The 17,596-nt window shown below is 49.0% G+C and overlaps 7 protein-coding genes across 7 annotated transcripts; 2 read left to right on the forward strand and 5 right to left on the reverse strand.

Moving 5' to 3' along the window:
* Window positions 1–1,327: 1,327 nt before the first annotated feature.
* Window positions 1,328–2,209, forward strand: ASPWEDRAFT_176920 (uncharacterized protein; the record flags this gene model as incomplete). The annotated part of the gene is made up of 1 exon (XM_040831580.1): window positions 1,328–2,209. The coding sequence occupies one exon, from the start codon at window positions 1,328–1,330 to the stop codon at window positions 2,207–2,209; it is 882 nt and encodes a 293-aa protein (XP_040683928.1).
* ASPWEDRAFT_45799 (oxidoreductase, short chain dehydrogenase/reductase family) lies at window positions 2,203–3,298 on the reverse strand. The gene is made up of 4 exons (XM_040836623.1): window positions 3,165–3,298; window positions 2,745–3,108; window positions 2,328–2,689; window positions 2,203–2,282 (listed from the first exon to the last, which is right to left on the reverse strand). The coding sequence occupies exons 1-4, from the start codon at window positions 3,292–3,294 to the stop codon at window positions 2,263–2,265; spliced, it is 876 nt and encodes a 291-aa protein (XP_040683929.1). The 5' UTR covers window positions 3,295–3,298; the 3' UTR covers window positions 2,203–2,262.
* Window positions 3,299–3,652: 354 nt separating this feature from the next.
* Window positions 3,653–4,861, reverse strand: ASPWEDRAFT_54891 (uncharacterized protein; the record flags this gene model as incomplete). The annotated part of the gene is made up of 6 exons (XM_040838119.1): window positions 3,653–3,890; window positions 3,943–4,027; window positions 4,080–4,170; window positions 4,225–4,336; window positions 4,392–4,475; window positions 4,515–4,861. The coding sequence occupies 6 exons, from the start codon at window positions 4,859–4,861 to the stop codon at window positions 3,653–3,655; spliced, it is 957 nt and encodes a 318-aa protein (XP_040683930.1).
* A 1,015-nt stretch (window positions 4,862–5,876) lies between these two features.
* Window positions 5,877–6,762, reverse strand: ASPWEDRAFT_121304 (tudor domain-containing protein; the record flags this gene model as incomplete). Its single annotated transcript, XM_040829068.1, has 2 exons — window positions 5,877–5,965; window positions 6,018–6,762. Coding segments are annotated over 2 exons (834 nt in total), but the record flags the coding sequence as incomplete, so codon positions are not given.
* A 1,810-nt stretch (window positions 6,763–8,572) lies between these two features.
* yap1 (putative bZIP transcription factor AP-1/Yap1) lies at window positions 8,573–10,489 on the forward strand (the record flags this gene model as incomplete). The annotated part of the gene is made up of 3 exons (XM_040833668.1): window positions 8,573–9,043; window positions 9,107–10,278; window positions 10,339–10,489. 3 exons carry the CDS (start codon window positions 8,573–8,575, stop codon window positions 10,487–10,489), a joined length of 1,794 nt encoding a protein of 597 aa, XP_040683932.1.
* Window positions 10,490–11,311: 822 nt separating this feature from the next.
* Window positions 11,312–14,532, reverse strand: ASPWEDRAFT_45804 (uncharacterized protein). The gene is made up of 4 exons (XM_040836624.1): window positions 14,222–14,532; window positions 13,896–14,052; window positions 13,703–13,814; window positions 11,312–13,585 (listed from the first exon to the last, which is right to left on the reverse strand). The coding sequence occupies exons 1-4, from the start codon at window positions 14,228–14,230 to the stop codon at window positions 11,749–11,751; spliced, it is 2,115 nt and encodes a 704-aa protein (XP_040683933.1). The 5' UTR covers window positions 14,231–14,532; the 3' UTR covers window positions 11,312–11,748.
* Window positions 14,533–14,660: 128 nt separating this feature from the next.
* On the reverse strand, window positions 14,661–17,341 carry ASPWEDRAFT_62870 (putative glutaminase). Its single transcript, XM_040838679.1, has 2 exons — window positions 16,523–17,341; window positions 14,661–16,471 (listed from the first exon to the last, which is right to left on the reverse strand). The coding sequence occupies exons 1-2, from the start codon at window positions 16,968–16,970 to the stop codon at window positions 14,748–14,750; spliced, it is 2,172 nt and encodes a 723-aa protein (XP_040683934.1). The 5' UTR covers window positions 16,971–17,341; the 3' UTR covers window positions 14,661–14,747.
* Window positions 17,342–17,596: the final 255 nt, after the last annotated feature.

The following is a 17,596-nucleotide window of genomic DNA, read 5'->3' on the forward strand; positions in this document are numbered from 1 at the left end:
CACAAACATCGGCAAAGTCGATCAGACGACCTTCTAGTCCAAGTCATCATGTGTTTTTGTTGCATTAACAGGGCTGATTGTGTAGCAATTTTGTCTATTCATTTGATATTCAATTATGTCATTCCTAAATGCGGTTTTGAGTTGCATATAGTGAATGATGCAGTTGTTCCACATGGTGAATACCAGCCAGAAAGGGGACACACCCCAGGGCATATATATAATTTTTAAATCAGATAGATAGACTATTCAGCTTATATAAATCTTATAAATACGTTAATTACTTTTGCTATTCATGTTAGCTTATGATTGCATAGAAATGGCTCTTACCCTTTACAACATCGCGCCTGCCTTATCACCAGAGCATACCTACCTACCCAACACCAGATATTTTTTTTCCATCCCATTCAACATCCTCAACGTCTCGAAACAATGCCATCCAGCTTGCATCAACAAAAGACAAAGAAGGTCCTCACACTGAAGACTGGAAATCGAAGGTTGGATAGTATTTATGGACATTAATGCCGGAGTTTCACCAAACAGACAATGAGGCCGAGCTCCATAACTGGCTTCATGCCGTTGAAGAGTGCAGGAAAGGTAGGCCACATTGAAGAAGTAATATAATTACTCTAGATTGCAGTTACTGACTGAGAAACAGTCCCGGCAGGGCCCATAAAGCGATTTTTTTCAATTGGGTCATGTCCCGCCGCAGAAATAAAAAGAATCAAGGCCCTAGTGAGGCACCCGCGTGTCCAACATGTGGACATAGAATAATGGAGAACCAAGGAAACACAAAATGCCAAAAACAATGGTACCCAGGATGTTGATAACGATGCGAACAAAGATGCGAAAACGATGGCGATAAATATGTTGGCAAACATGGAAACAACTCGCAGACCATGAATCGCGAAGTGGCGTCAGGGCATACTGTCAAGGAACAACAGGATGAAAGTCATTTACAGAGCATGAATGGCCAGGAGCCCATTTGGCAAGAAATTACACTTTCTGAAAGATTGCTTTGAGAAGTGCTTTGTTCTTATACAGTTTTTCTATATATCTACTATCATCATTCAAGATCAGAATAACTTCAATACACTAAACCACCACCTAGGATATTGCCAGCACGCATGCAATAGATAGATTGAAGCAAGATCGACTTAATTTATATAAATCTTACAAGCACATTAATTATGCCACGTCCGTACGTTAGCTTATAATTACATAGAAATGACACTTACATTGTACGGCATGGTGCCTCATCATCAGTGTATATCTAGTAGATATATTCCAGCCAATTCGACACCCTAAAGACCATCAACATCGCAAAACAATGCCATTGCCATTCCTACCAAAAAGGAAAAAGCAAGTCCTCACCCTAGCAGACTGGAAATGGAATCTCAAATATGAGGAAAACCCTCGCAGTTTCCTGCCGGCGCTTTTATCCACGGACCTGTCATTCCTGGACAAGGTTCAAATCATTGAGCGAATCTCCGCAATGGTGTATAGAAAAACCAGCAAATTCGAAATGCTTGAAGGCGAGGTTCGACTTCACTTTGGTGATGACATTCGGCTTGCCCAGTTGCTTCGGTACAAGCTGTTTTACACAGATTATTACCATAAGAGGTGGATGGAGTGGTGCAAAGAAGTGATCGTTTTGGATTTCACAGGCCGGTGGATTGTGCAGCGGGAAATCTATGTCCAGGAGAAGATCCAGGCTTTGAAAAAAGCAGCTGAGCTGTCTGCATCTGAATCTGATGAACAGAAAAGCATTGCACCTCAAATAAGTGCATGCAAAGATGAGCTTGAGAACCTCAACGGCCAATACTGGAGTTATCACACAGATGTCTGGGGGAAAGAAGGAAACATACCGCCAGGGCCATTGCATCGTGGATATAAAGCATGCCGAAAGAATCCGAACTGGTATCTTCTCTCCTGGCTACGCCAGGACTGTGCTGGACGAGGAGGCTGTTGTGGGAGAGATCGTGGATGCTGTGAGAGGCCAAGAAATACCCACCGAGCTTTCAATCGAGGCCACTGTACCAATGCATGCGGCTGTTGCATTCGCACACGAAGAATTCCTGATACCGTTGTTAAGGTCGAGGATAATATTGATAAGTTCCCTTTTGACATGGTCGAGCTTAGCAATAGGTACAGTGTTCACATTAACCGTGCGTATATCTGGGGTATCGAAGATTGGGAGAAGTTGGATTGAGAGTATCAAAAATTTGAATATTTATTGCTCGTTTTGTTTTAAGATTGATCTGATCAAAATACCAAACCACCACCTATCACTGTCAGCACTGCATAAAACCGAAAAAAGGCCAACCTACCATCGACAACAATATCAGCCCCATTAACATAGCTTCCCCCAATATCACTACAGAGAAACACAACTGGTCCCGTCATTTCCTGCGGAGATCCCATCCTACGCATAGGGTTGCGTTCCGCCCATATCTGTCGCCATGGAGCAAGATCCTCTCCCTCGTTGAGAACAGTATCCATATATCCCGGTGAGATAGAATTGACTCGAATCCCATACCGGGTCCATTCTGCAGCAAGGTTTCTCCGCATATGCAGCACCGCAGCTTTAGACACGTTGTAGGCGATTTGGGGCTGTGGGTAGTTGACTCGGTGGCCACTGATGGAGGCGATCAGGACAATTTTACCACCTCGTCCGCTGCTGATCATGTGCCTGCGCTTGTCAGTGTATACTTAATTGGACAAGGTGACTTTGTATGACTGCTTACTTTCCAACTGCCTGTGCAGCTATCCACGATCCCGTCGTATTCACATCCATCACACGCCTCCACTGTTCAATAGCTATATCCTCGGATGCAATGCAATTTACCATCCCCGCAAAGCAACACAGAATATTCAGATCACCCAGCTGATATCTAACCTTTTGTGCGACCTCACGCATCCCATCTGCATCGGTAACATCGCACGACTCTGCTAGAACCTTCGCAGTGGGAAAGTCTGTACGCAGCGAGTCAATATCCGACTTTCCCTTTTCCAGTGCCGCTGGTAAGTCTAGCAGGGCGAGTCCAGATAGACCGTGTTCGAGAAGGGCTCGGGCAGATGCCAGAGCGAGTGCCCCTGCCCCGCCGGTGACTTGCATGGAGGTTAGTTGATATCGTTGTAGAATCTCAGCATCGGAATCAACGTACAGACCGCATTTCCACTGACGCCAAACCTCATGCTTGCTCTCTGCTCGGCTGTGCTATTCTCTGGAAAGGCAGCTGGGGGTGGAGTCAAAGTTGACGCTGGGTCAAACTCTCCAAGTTGTATCCAGGGCATGTCCTTCTGTATTGAGCCCATCGTGTTGATATGTTTGGATTAAGGTGTTAATCAGAGTATTTGTAGATATATAGTAGATTGATTTTGATGAGGGAAAGTAAGGCAGCGAAAGTCCAGATGAGTTGAGGAGCTCAACTCCAAGCAATGCGAGTGAATGGGAGCTTACCCCGCGTCACCCCAGATGCACTACCTGGCAGCGTTGGACAAACTAATCCAAATTAACACTACAGCTAACACTACAGCTAACACTACAGCTACAGACAAGCCTGTTTTTTGGAATAGCTAGTTGAGTCTGGAAGTTACTCTACGCGAGGAAAGCAGATCATTGAATAACCTCAATTATAATCTAGAATCTCAACTACTTCCCATCAGTAACCTTCCTCCTCTTCGCCCCCTTCTTCGGAGTAAACTCCTCCGCATAAACCCTGAAGAAATCCGGTGGCTGCTGAGGCTCATCGCCCGTAGCATCACGAAAGGCCGTCGTGGAGACATAATTCGTCTTGCCCTCGCGGACGAGCGAGTAGTATTCGAGGATATACTGGATCTCGGCATCGTCTGTGGCGGACTGGGATTTGAGGACTTTTTTGGCTTCTCGTCTTGGAATAGTCAGTATCTGATCTACAGAGGGGTTGGGGCGGGGGGACATACTCGGAGATATCTTCAAATTCCATGCCTGAGTTTAGGGCTTCGCCGGCTTCTCTGGCTAGTTCGGTGCCATCTAGGAGCATTGGGCCTATACATGTCAGGACTGAATGTCGATGAAGAGAAGAGAAGAGATATTATACCGGTGAGGGTCATCAATTGGCCACGATGTTTATCGTCGAATCCCTCTTTGCCTTTACCTGTGAGCACATGAGCTGCTAGCAAGGCAACGTCCTAGAATAGTCAGCAAAAGACTCATCATTCCTCATGTGTGTTGATAGAACGTACTCCCAACGCAACAGGGGCGAATTTATGCTCCCGTCCAACAGGAATAGGAAGTAACCCTTCTTCCTTGGCTTGGGGAGCATACGCGAGGAGATTCTCCGCATAAAAGCCCGCGCTATACTCGTCATCAACATGATGCCATATGCAACTTAAAGTGGAAGAGAACTCACCGAATAACAACCGGACAATGACCCATAACAGTCGAATCATCACCCTTCGTCCCCAAAAACATAGCTTCAAGATCAATAAACTCTCTCAGCTTAGGCTGTCGATCGCGTTAAGCCAGATCACACCCCGCCGAGCTGAGGAGGACCGCATTCGGGATATTTGCGATCTTGGTCGCTTCGATGAGCTCGGCCGTGATGTCGATCTTGTCCCGGGATGCTGGCGGCACAATACACACGGTATTGGCTTTGGTGTCCGTGAGGGTGCCTGCGACGTTCTTGGTCCGGCCGGGCTGGTGTGGGACGATGGTTGCGCCTAGCTGGATGAGGTCTTTGCAGCGCTGGGAATTGGGGTTTTGGGTGAGGCCGAAGACGGTGTCGATTTGTTTGACGAAGTTTTCATCTGTCAAGAGTAGTTCGGCGATGAGATAGCCGGTGTTGCCTTCTACGGCGGTGATGCATACGTTGCGAGACATTGTGGTGGTTTGAATTCTGTAGGCACGATACTAACGCTTTGAGGATAGATGAGGTATGTTGACAGAATCGAGACTATTTATGGAGGATTCCATGTGCGTCATAATACGATAATCACAACGATTACGATGTTTTGATGGTTAACATGATGATGAATGACCGAACCCCAATTGTTCCTAGGCGGTAATACTACGCAGTCTAGCTGAAGGGCAGTTGGATAAATCTCAGATATGCAGCAGCCAAAGCAGGACAGTATCTCCTGATGACACTCAGCGACAATGCCCCAAAAGGCATGCAGATAGCCTCGAGACAATCATTCATCAAATGCCATAGTTAGTAAATCCCGAGTGATGGGGCAATCCGGGTTTGCTCATTATGACCATATCCAACCATCATAGGATGGTCTTGGAGAAATTGGCAAGCCATATCGCAACTATTAGATGCTACAAGGATTCTACGATCCTGCAGTGTTCCTACACAACAGGGTTGTGTAGGACAGGCCACCTTTGTTTAGATGTGGCATCCATGCATCAACACGTGAATGCCGAGGGATGCCTGTGAGACAGCTCGAAGGAATCCCTCAACCTGGTGACAACTGGCCTCTACCTCGGAACGTCAATCAAGAACGTCCGACATAAAGATTGAAGCCCGACTTGGGACGATCTCTGATGTTGATACACCAGGGATCCTAGCACATAGAGATTTTGATTAGAAAACAGCACAAAGAAATATTTGAAACTTTTCAAATGCCAAATTCATGGGATAGAATATTACCAATAAACCTCAAGGCCATGTGCTATGTACGAAATTACCCCCTGCTTCGAACACCAAGCAAAGAGAGATGACTGTATCTGCATTACCAACAGCCCAGTTAGCAATGGGAACAAATGGACAGACGAGGAAGATTGAGTCAGATATGAACAAAGACGGAAACATTATTGGCCTCGGTCCAAATGAAAATTCATCACAAATGGACGTGGCCGTGGTATCAAGATAACTGGCCCAGTTATTCCCCAATCAATAGCCTTCGTCCTCGCCTTGTTGGTAAACATGGCGTGTTCGAGAGGGATCCTTGCGCATAGTCTGGCCAGAGCCAGTAAAACCCACTAAAAAGAATCAGCATCCCTGTCAAAATATGAGACTTGTAGTAGAAAGTACCTCTTGCGTTCACACCATCACCAGTTCTGAACATGCTCTGCTTCTTGCCCAGTTTGCCCTTGCTGGCAAAGTCCTTCCATTTGTTCTTTCCTTCTTCCAATTCGCGATTTGCCTTTACCTTGCGCGGCAGCTTTGCCGGACGGGCGGGTCCATCCCCGGCTTTGCTGGGCTCATTTCGGGCCTGGTTGGCCAATGCAGGATTGATGTCCGCCGCCGCAGAGATAACACTCGAATGTGGGGGTTGGGGTGCTGGTGATTGCGATGAAGAATTGCCTGAGCTTGCATCAGCCTTACGCTTTCGCGAGTCATTTCCCGAAACGGGTCTGAGGTCTTTAGCAGTGAGATTCTCTACTGTCCCGTACGACTTGAAGGACACGAGATATATTGGGTTACTGGAAGATCCAGTGATTGAGGTGATACGAGCAGGGTAGAAGGAGTTGTCGCCGGATACCCATCGAGCGAGCACATTGTCATTAACAGAGAACGAGACCGGGGTTGGTGTTTCAAAAGTAGACGCAGGTTCGGCAGTGGGTTTGCGATAGCCGGCCTGATACGCTGGGTGATTCTCCTTGGACCATTTTTCCTTTGTCGGGGGAGGCGAAGGTTTTGCTGCGGGGGGGGCAGCAGGTTTAAGCTCGGCGATCGAGGTTTCGGTGAGATTTATGAGTTCTTCCAACTCAGCTTTGAGACTCTGAAGTTCCGTATTGTCTGGGTCTACCTGCAAACTCGATTGGACCGTTTCAAGCTAGTGGCCAACAGTCAAAATGTTTGCCTGGATAATCTTGCGCCTTCGTTTGACCCACCTGGAGCTTGAATTCCTTCACCTCCGCCTCAAGGGATGTCACGTCTGCCATGATTTTTGATGATGTTTGGATGCGAAAAGCGCGCTCGGGTGCGGCTGAGAAGGGGGTTGGGAGGTAGCAGGGATAATGATAGTCGGCTACAAACGAAGCATGCGATTATTAGAATCAAAGGAATGTGATATGAATAATATGCCTCTGTTTGGTAGATCAGTGATTTGGCGTTTAGCCGGTGTAAGAAGTCGCGATGATGGAATCTAGACGGGTGAGTTGCAGAGATTCCGACGTAGCCAAGATATCACGTGACTTTATCAACGCCTGCGCTGTGAGATCCACCTTGACATTGTGCAGGGAACAGCATCTTTCGGTACATCAAGGTACATCAAATCATCTACAGCATTGTCTTGTGTCATGTAGTAGAGCCGCGGACTACACTACTTTGAACATGCATCCCCCAGAAGACCCTTGTACGGACTACGGAAGGGCGGAAGAGCACCCAAAGGCCCAAGTCCACTTCTAGGGTCAACGAGGATCGACAACCTACTTTAGTGGTTTTAGTCCTCACATCACTCGGGTTTTGCGGCAGTTGGGACAGGGACACCGCTGTGAAGTCATAAAATCCCCCCTGTTGCCACTGGGGAAGAGATCGAGAATCGCGATTGTCCCTCACTGCCTCTGACGCAATTATTGTCCCGTTCCCGCAAACGGTAGGTTGGGTTTGACCAAAAAACCCGCGGATATCAATCAGAATTCTCAGGCTGCAAGGCATGAAGTGCAGGCATCCATGGAAACCCCGTGGGCTCACAGGAGACCGAAAGTCGGAGTCAATCAGGGATCTGGATTACGGGCTATTTATGAGTCACGTCATCTATTTTCCTTTTGGGGTTTTTACGGACAATCCCACGATATGGCGTCTCAGCACTGAGCACAATAGTGAGCGTGACTGTGACTGTGAGCGTGAGATGAGCGTGAGACAGTAAGGAGAAGCCATTCTGTAGCACCTCCAAAGCCCTTATCGCGATGGAATGAAATGGCCTGTTGCAGAACTTCGGCGCGGAGGGATTCCAATCTCCGGTCTGGCCTGATTTCTAAGCACGCGTTTTTTCCTCCCTAGAGCGGCGTTGCCCAACGCTCACCGCTGATTGGCTATGGGTCTCCACCCCCAACCCCATCAGCCAATCAACGATGTCAGAGTCTGCTGCCGCCCTTGTCCACCGCCTCGCCGCTCTTTCGCTCCCCCCTCAATCGTAGGTATCGCCGCTCGAGTAGTGCAATCTATCTTCTTTTCCATCCAGATTCTCTTGCTTGAAGCTGTTTCTTTCTGCCTTATTCTGCCTCTGGTCTTCTAGGCCTTCTAACTCCTTGAGCTGCATCTTGTAACCCCTGTCGTTCTTGGCGGGTCTCAATTGCTTCTACCCTCGTATTCAGTCGATCCGCCTCTGACATATTTCGGCTATCTTCGTCCGCCGTAGGCATCGAGCCCCTCATTTTTCCTGTCTGTCGAACATCACATCACCAAAAGAATCTGTCAACTGTTTTCTCGCTAGACGTGGCCCTCCATCTTGCGAGGCCTTCTCTCTGATATCATCGTTCTTTATCGACTCGACAAACGGGCGGGAAGCCCGGCCGCTTGATCAAGAATCGGTGCATTTCCTGGTGTCAACGCAGGTTAAATTCGATCTTTCAAGTGACATCAACTCCTAAATTTATCAGATAATACCATTGGTTTCCGTCTCGTTTGATACAATAATCACCATGTCGGACTTTAGTTCCCTCTACCAGCAAGGTCTTTACCTTTCTCCAGACCAGCAGGATCTGCTCCTTGCCGCTCTTTCATCCAACAACCAATCCAAGAATTCATCTCAGAAACCACAAAATGGTACTCCTCATATGAAAACTGAGTCAGAGGGAACCCCTGGACAGGCATCGGCCGGCAGTCTGAGTGTCTCTCCCTCGGGTTTTGACCGCTCCCAGAACCAATCGGGTGGCTACGGCTATGGGGACGACGATAGTCCTTTTCTTGATTTCAACCCGGAGGTAGACTTTGATTTCCCAGGCTCAGACAGCTTAATAGGGGATCTCCCTGGAGGCGAGTACGAACCTGGTGACAAGAGGAAGGACATTGACGGTGACGAGAACGAGGAGTCAGGGAAGAAGCGAAGGGAAAGCGATGACAAGGCAGCTAAGAAGCCGGGCAGGAAACCGTTGACTTCGGAACCGACTTCGGTAGGCAACCTAGCCTTTTGGGCCGCACCTTATCTATCCTACTCCTACTAACCTTCAATACAGAAGCGCAAGGCACAAAATCGCGCGGCACAGCGGGCGTTCCGTGAGCGCAAGGAAAAGCACTTGAAAGACTTGGAGACAAAGGTCGACGAGCTGCAGAAGAACTCCGATGACGCAAATCAGGAGAATGGCTTGCTGCGTGCCCAAGTGGAGCGTCTTCAGGTTGAGCTGAGAGAGTACCGCAAGCGTCTCTCGTGGGTGACTAGCGGAAATGGAGTTTCTGCCATGAACGCCATCCCTGGTGCCTATTCCCAGGGGATGTACGGCCTGAAGAACAACGACTTCCTTTTTGACTTCCCCAAGTTTGGAGACCTTCCCGGTTCGCAAATCTTTAACAACAGCCAGCTAGGCAAGACAAACCAGGACAAATTGAAGAACAACCAGAATAGTGACTCGCAGGTCCCTGGCGTTTTGAGTCGAGACAACTTTAACAGTTCGAATGGCTCTCACAACTCCCCGGCTTCTCGAGGAAACGTTACCGCGAGGTCTGCCAGCGGCACACCGACTGGCAACGGCCAAAACACAAACCAGCGCAATGCCTATGCTTCTAGCGAAAACCAAACTTACAATTCGAAGAAGTCGTCATCTACGAACGACACGTCCAACTCTGACTCCCCATCGTCCTCGTCGGATTCGCACCACAGCCAATTTCTCTCCTCAAGCGGAACTTCACCGGAACCAAGTCTCAACTCTCCCGCGGCTGGAAAGCCAAATGAAGCTGGTGAACCCCACTCTTGCACCATAGATGGGGAGAAGAACTTCTGCGCACAGCTTGGTTTGGCGTGTGGTAACATTAGGAATCCAATCCCAGTCGTGAGGCACAACAGTGAGAGTGCGTCCAATACACCTGTTCGAGTAGATCAGCCATTGGATACGTCGGCCGGGCTTGACTCGCTGGCTCAAGAGAATGGAGGACAGTTTGACCCAGTACTGTTCGGTGACTGGCGTGAACCCCAGGACGCTGTGCTATCGCAGGACTTTGGCACTTTCTTTGACGATGCTTTCCCTCTCCCAGATCTAGGCAGCCCAGGCCATAACATTTCCGAGGCTGCATCTCAATCAGCACCTCAGCCAGCGCCTAAGAAAGACCTGATTTCCCAGATTGACAACAAACTGGATGAGGAAGTGGTCCCTGGTGAAGACAAGTCACAGATGCTCTCATGCACTAAGATATGGTATGTTTATTCTTTCCTATCACCGACCTCGGGGCAATTATATTAACTCATCATTTGTAGGGACCGTCTGCAATCAATGGAAAGATTCCGTAACGGCGAGATCGATGTCGACCATCTTTGCTCCGAATTGCGCACCAAGGCACGATGTTCCGAAGGCGGCGTGGTCGTGAACCAGACCGATGTGGACGACATCATGGGACGCGCCAAATAATACCATAACAGGGAGGAATAGGATCACTTCAAAGATCGCAACCTACCAACCTCGTTCTACGTTCCGAATCCAATTCATACTATGATACCACAAATTTGATGTCGTCATGAACAAAAATGGCAAGGAGGAAACAAAGGGAAATCTAGCAAATGTGTTTATGTTATTTTTTTGATAACCGGATCTGGTGTACGTTGAAATACGTTGGAAGTTCCCAAGTTATTTACTTGTTTTACATTTAGGAGTATTCCTGTTTCCATATTTCATTTCAAGGCAGCTTATTTTCTCTCTTGTCACTTTTCTATCTCTTCTCTCCTTTTTCACTTATCGTTCTATCATTTACTTTTTTTTCACATGCGAAGGCGAAACAGGCGGTACGGTTTCTATTCTTCTACCACAAACTCGAAAATGAGTCTTGTACACAAACAAAAAACCATCATGATACATTATCTATCTTACTACCTTACCTATCGGAGGACTTTTGAGAGGAATTGGGAGCGTCAATGCCTTTATGAACTTGTCTTCCTTTCTCATCTTGTGTTCAGTTCTCGATTGAAGCAAAGCATTCATTCTCATGATGTATTTATTATGATCAGCTTTGGTTGAATATCATTCTCTTGAACTGGTATCCATTTAGGAAGGATATACTAATATCAATATCAATACTTTTCCCATTCACCATCAGGCCTGGACATTATAACTCTACACATACACATACTCGAAACAAAATCTGAAGCTACAAGGGTATCGATATTGGAGCGTTCCAGGAAATGTAAAATACAAAAAGGTTGATGGGATATTCAGGGGTTTGTTTGCTTTTTGGTGTTTTTTTGTGCTTTTTGTTTTGATGTTTGTGTATCGGTCGTTTTGTTCTTCGTCTTCATTTCTTTTCCCCGAACGAAACAGCCCATCCATCTTTCCCCCGTATTGCAGCTGTTCTCTTCCTCTCCACGATTCCGCCTCAAACTCTGCACCGACAAACTCCCCGAAGCCCTGAATCCTATTGACAAGCATCTACTGGAAGAAGTGATCAAGGGAAAAAGGAAAATAAAGAAATTCTCACGCGCATCTCGCTCAGAAAAAGAAAAAAACATAGGTTTTGCAAATACGACAAGAGAAGAAATTAGGAATATCGGGGAAACATTAACTGGAGAAAGTGACAGTAAAAAAAGGAAATTAAGAACGAGGAAAAGCGGAAAGCAATAGAGATGGTCAAGTGAGATTTTCGACAACAAAAGGAAAAATTCGTGTCGACATTACATCTAGGCATCTCCGCCAGCCGCGGGCTTGTCGCCAGAGGGCGTCGATGTTGGCGCAGGAGAGTCGGTAGGACCCTTGTTGAAGCCTCCACGGCCACCTCTGCCTCCGCGACCACCGCGATCGCCGCCACGGCCACGGCCGCGTCCGCCGAATCCTCCACGGCCTCGTCCACCTTCGCTGTCACTGGCACCTCCACTCTGGTATCCGCGCTGGGATGTGTTGCCGCCCCGGGTGCTAGCCTGCCAAGTGCCGGCGTTGCCCCGGTGGCTGCCACGGTCCTCGAAGAACTTGACATTGGGCTTGCGAGGTTGACCAGGAGGAGTGGGCTTCTTGTGCTCTGCGGGCTGACGGTCCAGGGCGGCCTTGGCCTCCTCGACAGTAGAGAAAGTCACAACGTGGTTGAACTTACCCCACTTCTCAACCTTGAGCATCTTTGCCTTGTCCTCCTCGGGGAAGATATCACGGACAGCTTGCTCATTGTCCACGTTCGAAACGAAGAGTCCATTGCTAGGCTTCTTCTCACCCCGGGGAAGAGGAGACTCGGATGGCTTTTCGGGCTGGGCGGTGCCGTTCGGCTCAGCTGGGACGGGCTTCTCCTCTGGTGCAGCACTGGGTTGGGTGGGGGTGCTAGAGGGCTGTGGGGTTGCGGGCTTCGGGATGACAGGAGCCGGGGATGTGCGAGTGGGGACGGCGGGCTGAGGCTTAGCCTGGACAGGCTGCTGGGCAGGCGCACCCGGACGGGGAGCGGCAGGCTGAGCCTGACCGAACTGAGGAGGGGCAGCACCTGGAACACGAGCATTGGGAACAGGGGAAGCAGCGCCGGGAGGAAGGACTGGCACAGCCTGTCCAGCGGGACCAGCAGGCTGGGGCTTTCCAGTACGGTGGGCAAAGTTGAAACCCTGGGCACGCATTTCCGTAGCGATACGTCCACCTTCAACCTCAAGGACCAGGAAACCAAACGCCGCATCCGCAAGGTTAAAGTTCCACATGTTCTTGAAAGCGCTTTCGTCAACCTGACCGGCGGCATTGCCTGGCGCACCAGAGCCACCGAATGGGTTACCACCATTGGCGATGGAAGGCATCTTCTGCACAACGTCCAAAGCATTGTCCAGAAGAGTCTTCTGGGCCTCGTTAGACGAGATAGCAGCCTCAACCTCACCCCGGACAGTTTCCCAAACGTCGTTGAAAGAAGCCTTCGAAGCAGCCAGCTTTCCGCGGTAGTGGTCGAGAGAAGGGTTGACGGAGAATTCGTTGTAGGAAGAACCGTAGCGGAAGTGAAGACCGGCGGAGACCGAAAAGTCGGCCTTGAGGGTGACAGAAAGCTGGTTTAGCATTCCCTCACGGGCAGGCGAAGCATGAGTAACGAAAATGCGAGTCTCGGACGGATCGTATACACGATTTGCCGTGTCAATCAATTCACCCATCTGGAGTAAAGTTGTCCACATTGTACCCTGTCCACCAGCAATCGTTGTCTTTCCTTCACCGTTGTCAAACAGCTTGTGCATCACCACAGCACCACCCAGTCCCAGCAAACGCAGCTTCACACCGCCAACATCCAACAATCTCGAGTTTGCCTCATCAATGATGTGCAGCTTATCGACCTTGTACTCACCCGAGCGGAATTTCTCCAACACTCGGACATCCTCACAGGCACCCCAAACAGTGTATACGGGGACATCGAGAGTAATACGCTTGTCGAGAAGCAGGGGAAGCTCGGAAAGCGGTAGCTGTTCGGGGGTAAATCGTTGCTTGATTGACTGCTGGGGAGGAGTCTGGGCAATCGTCCGCTTCACATTCTCAGGCAGCAGTGGAGAGTACTGTGCCACATGTTTGAGGGTCCTGTTATCAAGAAAACACCAGGTTAGACGCAGTTCAACCAACAGGCGAATTATACACGTTACCAAATTCCCCACGGTATAACAGGAAAAAAGGTAAGCTCAATTGTAATCCACTCACTTGTCTGCGATCCGGTCCAGCGAAGTGTGATCATAAAATCCAAAATCACCAGTGTGGATGATATGATCTGCACGAGCCTGCTTGGCCAACTCATTCAAAGACTTCAGGTTTCCTATTGAGAAAATAGCCGCCAGTCAGTCACAGTTCTCCCCATTTCAATGTCCAATGACGCATCTCAAGGGAGAAATCTCACCTCTGACGTCCGCAATGCACAGCACTCTAACCGGGCCGTTCTGGATAATCCTGCCGTTGTTCGGAAGAAGAGGGGCGGCCCCAGGCACAGGACCAGAAGCTACGGCACCATTCTGGAGAGGATAGCCTTGAGGGGCGAAGTTGTGCGGAGGACGGGGCTAGAAGTCGAGCGCGGAGGAGAGTCAGCTTGTTCTGGAATTCGTTCGCGTGTACGGAGTACGGGGGGGAGGAAAGTTCGCCCAACGCGTATAGCTTTGCCCCATGAGGCGACACAGACAGAGGGGAGGGAATGGGGACAGGGAGATGCAGTTTTGGAGGGGAACATACAGAAGCCATGAGTGGGGGTGTTAATTAAGAAGCGGGAGAGAAGAAGGAAAAGAAAAAGAAGGATTGACGGTGATGAAGAAGAAGCAGGAGGATGGAGAAGGACGACGAGATGGTTGGGTGTTTGGAGTCGTTCTTCGTTGGCTTTGCTTTGCTCTGCTGCGGGTGCGACTCCGTGAGAGTGCTTATGTAAGCAGCCTCCTGTCGCTGTCGTTCTTTTTTCGCCAGGCGCAAGGGAGCAGCAGGTTGTCAGTTTCTTTTATCTGGTTATTTTCTTTCTGGGGAAGAAGATGCTTTTATTGAGTCGTCCACGTGTGGCTGGATGGCGATTCAGAAAGAATCGTGTTTCTGGGTGATGGTCACCCTCATTCACCGTATCTTTCTTTCACTGACAACTTCACTCGTCTAGGTCTAGAATCATTGTTTGAAAATAGTGTTTCAGGATGTGACAAGTATTCATAAAAATATTTAATAAATCAACGTATCAATAGTGCATCATGTGGTATTTACAAAATTCGTCCTCCGGCTATCACAGCTCTTCCCCTTGGCTTCCCAAGACATGCTGATCGCCATTATGCTTCGCGTCCTCCAAAGTAGAGACTGACAGTGCTTCTTTGAGGGACCTAGGCCCTTGCAATGCCATCAAAGCAAAGTGACCACCCACCGTTGGCCGAGCTCTACACAAAATCGGAACACCAGGGTCATTCCCGTGGGCCGATGTCGCTACGTACCGATCAGAGAAAGGCCAGTTGTGTTTGCCATTCGTCATGTATGCCCAAAGGTCATCCACGAACTCGTCCCGGGTTTTGGTGTCCAAGGTAGCCGCCAGCCAAATGTTCCAGTCGGATTTGGCCCAGTCTTGTCGATGATCCAAGACCACTCCGTATTCAGACCGGACGGATGAAAAGAAATCGTTATTCATCTCATAGGCAGCTTCAGGGAAGGTTGAGAGGTTCAACAATACGTCAGGATACAGGTTGTACGGGATCTTCCAGGAAAGCGGCTTCTCCGGATATTCCAACACAAAATGGGTTTTCTTCTCGTCGGTTCCAAGCCCCTGGCGGAAAAAGAGGTCGGCACGCTCCTCGCCAATTTGGGAATACTCAGCGAGCCCTGTCAGTTCACCAAATGCCTTGATTCCAACCGCTGCCTTGATGGCTAGATTGGTCTCATTCGCTAGGGGACCAGCAGCATCGTTTGACGACAGTTGATTTTCAATATTTACTCCGTTATCAATCAGATAATCTGCGTAGCCCCTCAGAAGATTCGTATACTGGTCCGTCCAGTTTGTGTCCCCGGTTGCACGAACGTATGCCAGGGCCAGGACCAGCAAGTTACCGCACTCTTCAATAGGCATGGGTTCGGCTTGCTGGTCATCGTGGCCAATAGCTCTAGGGTAGTGCGAGCCCATGTCGTGGATTGTATATGGTAGACGCCAACGTCCAGCAGCAAGATACCTCATCATCGGCTCCAGTAGTAATCGGATATAATCCGGGTCGAGAATGTAGTATATGGGGAAAGCGGGCATGATGACATCCACCGTGTTCAAATTTCCATTGCTAGACAATTCCTTGATGAATGCCAACACATTTTCAGTGTCAAGCGAGTCATTTGGGATAGTCAGGTCAATACCACCATACGCCTGGCGGGCCGATAATGTGACGATGTCTGCATATTTCCGTCCCGCGGCTTCCTTTGCCTTGCCGGCCATTTTGAGATCAAGCTTCTGGGACTCACGGAGGGCATCTGGATAGTCATCTAGAAAGTATGACACCGCCTGGAACGTTTGGGGATATTCGGCTCGATAATAACCCGTATATGCCCTTCCTAGATAGTCGATCGCCTCTTCCCTCACATAGCCAACGCCGAAATTCACCGACAGCTCGCCAGTGACAGTTCCCAGGTCATGGGACAATGAAACAACTCCTTCGGAAACCCAGGGCTCATTATTTCCGGCCAGTCTGCCGTTCCTCACAAACTGAGAACGATCAGCTAGACGCTCACCGGAACCTGACGACAGTTCTGACGAGGCTGTCGGTCGAGAAGCGAAGATTGCCTGTCCCCAAGTAGCCATGTCCGCGTTCTCAGCGTACGTGGTAGCTCCTTTAACAGCCAGAGAATGAATTACAGTATCTCCAGCTTGGTGAACACTTGGAACAGTGTCTTGTGATACCCCAGTCCACCTGCCATCAATACTTGAATAGACCTGAATCTCATTGGCGACAGCTTCAGAAACAGTCACAGTCAAATAACCTAAACTACATTAGCTTCAAGGTCTTCTCCACGGGATAAAATCAACCATACTGAATGGAAGAGACTGCCGAAGATAATTCGACGGAGAAATAGGCGAAAAAAAGTCCAAAGTAAACGTCACCGATCCCGCGGTGAGGTTAAAGATGGAATGTGTCGCCGTGTATTCGGCATCACGAACAACCGCCGGTCGAATCTCATCACCAGGCTCCTTGACGCTCATCAGGCTATAAGCCTGGCCATCGACGCGCGCAATAACAGACCACCCAACACTCTGCCCTGCCCAGAACTGCGGCTCAGCAGACGGCAGATTCTGAACCAGGTCACTGGGCATCCATGTTGAGAGATATGGGTTGCGGACCGCCAGAGGATAAGACGGTGGCAGGGCGGGTGTATGTGTGACGGGATGTTGTTGTCTTTCGCCAGCGAATAAAGAGAGCACCATCGTGCAAAGGGAGCCCAGTCCCAGGGAATTACCTGAATCCCCGAATTTAAGAATCATTTTGGATCAAAAGTCGAGTCGGGGTTGACTTCAACCTCAGAATAAGCAGTTCATCAGGTGAAGAAAGAGTTAGGAGAACAATCCAGGAAGACCCCGCGCCTTGCCAGAGACACAATCAGAGCAGCCAGGGCTGGCCATGTTAAATGGAGGTCGAACGTGAAGCAGACGTGGAGAAAACCCCTGCCTGGCAACGGCGATCCTGTCCATCGCACCCGCCCATGTCGTCATGGCAGTCGGCCGCGCGTCAAGCCAGGATTGCCCACGATCATCCCTGTGGAGGGGATAAGACAACTGAGTCAGTAGGATGATCTCAGGGTCATCATTAATATATCGAAATAAATAACGATGAAATACTCATGATAAATGAATTGTGGATGGAAATAGAAGAGGGAGAGAGAATTGGAGATGGAGAGCCGTCAATGCCAAGGAGGACGGAATGCGGGGTTAAGAGAAACACGTTCAACAGCCACGAGAATGCATCACGGCATTAATTATCTGATCTCTCATATTGGTGATTTCATTTTTAACTGCAATGGTCTAGCCATGGAGAAAATATGGTAGGTGGAAATTATCCACTACTCACAACACTACATCTTCAACAATCCCTCTAACACTGTTGTATACAA

The sequence above is a fragment of the Aspergillus wentii genome, assembly GCF_001890725.1.
Source record: "Aspergillus wentii DTO 134E9 unplaced genomic scaffold ASPWEscaffold_9, whole genome shotgun sequence".
NCBI classification, from domain to species: domain Eukaryota; kingdom Fungi; phylum Ascomycota; class Eurotiomycetes; order Eurotiales; family Aspergillaceae; genus Aspergillus; species Aspergillus wentii.

Excerpts from the sequence above, each read along its gene's own strand:
- ASPWEDRAFT_45799 (XM_040836623.1), bottom strand. The coding sequence starts at position 3,294 with ATGCCCTGGATACAACTTGGAGAGTTTGACCCAGCGTCAACTTTGACT. Across the intron at positions 2,690-2,744 it reads GCTGCACAGGCAGTTGGAAA|GCACATGATCAGCAGCGGAC; the intron begins GTAAGCAGTCAT and ends TGACAAGCGCAG. Across the intron at positions 2,283-2,327 it reads GGCTGATATTGTTGTCGATG|GTGGTGGTTTGGTATTTTGA; the intron begins GTAGGTTGGCCT and ends TGACAGTGATAG.
- ASPWEDRAFT_45804 (XM_040836624.1), bottom strand. Across the intron at positions 13,815-13,895 it reads GTGCATTGCGGACGTCAGAG|GAAACCTGAAGTCTTTGAAT; the intron begins GTGAGATTTCTC and ends TTTTCTCAATAG. Across the intron at positions 13,586-13,702 it reads CTGGACCGGATCGCAGACAA|GACCCTCAAACATGTGGCAC; the intron begins GTGAGTGGATTA and ends TCTTGATAACAG.
- ASPWEDRAFT_62870 (XM_040838679.1), bottom strand. The coding sequence starts at position 16,970 with ATGATTCTTAAATTCGGGGATTCAGGTAATTCCCTGGGACTGGGCTCC. Across the intron at positions 16,472-16,522 it reads TCGGCAGTCTCTTCCATTCA|GTTATTTGACTGTGACTGTT; the intron begins GTATGGTTGATT and ends AATGTAGTTTAG.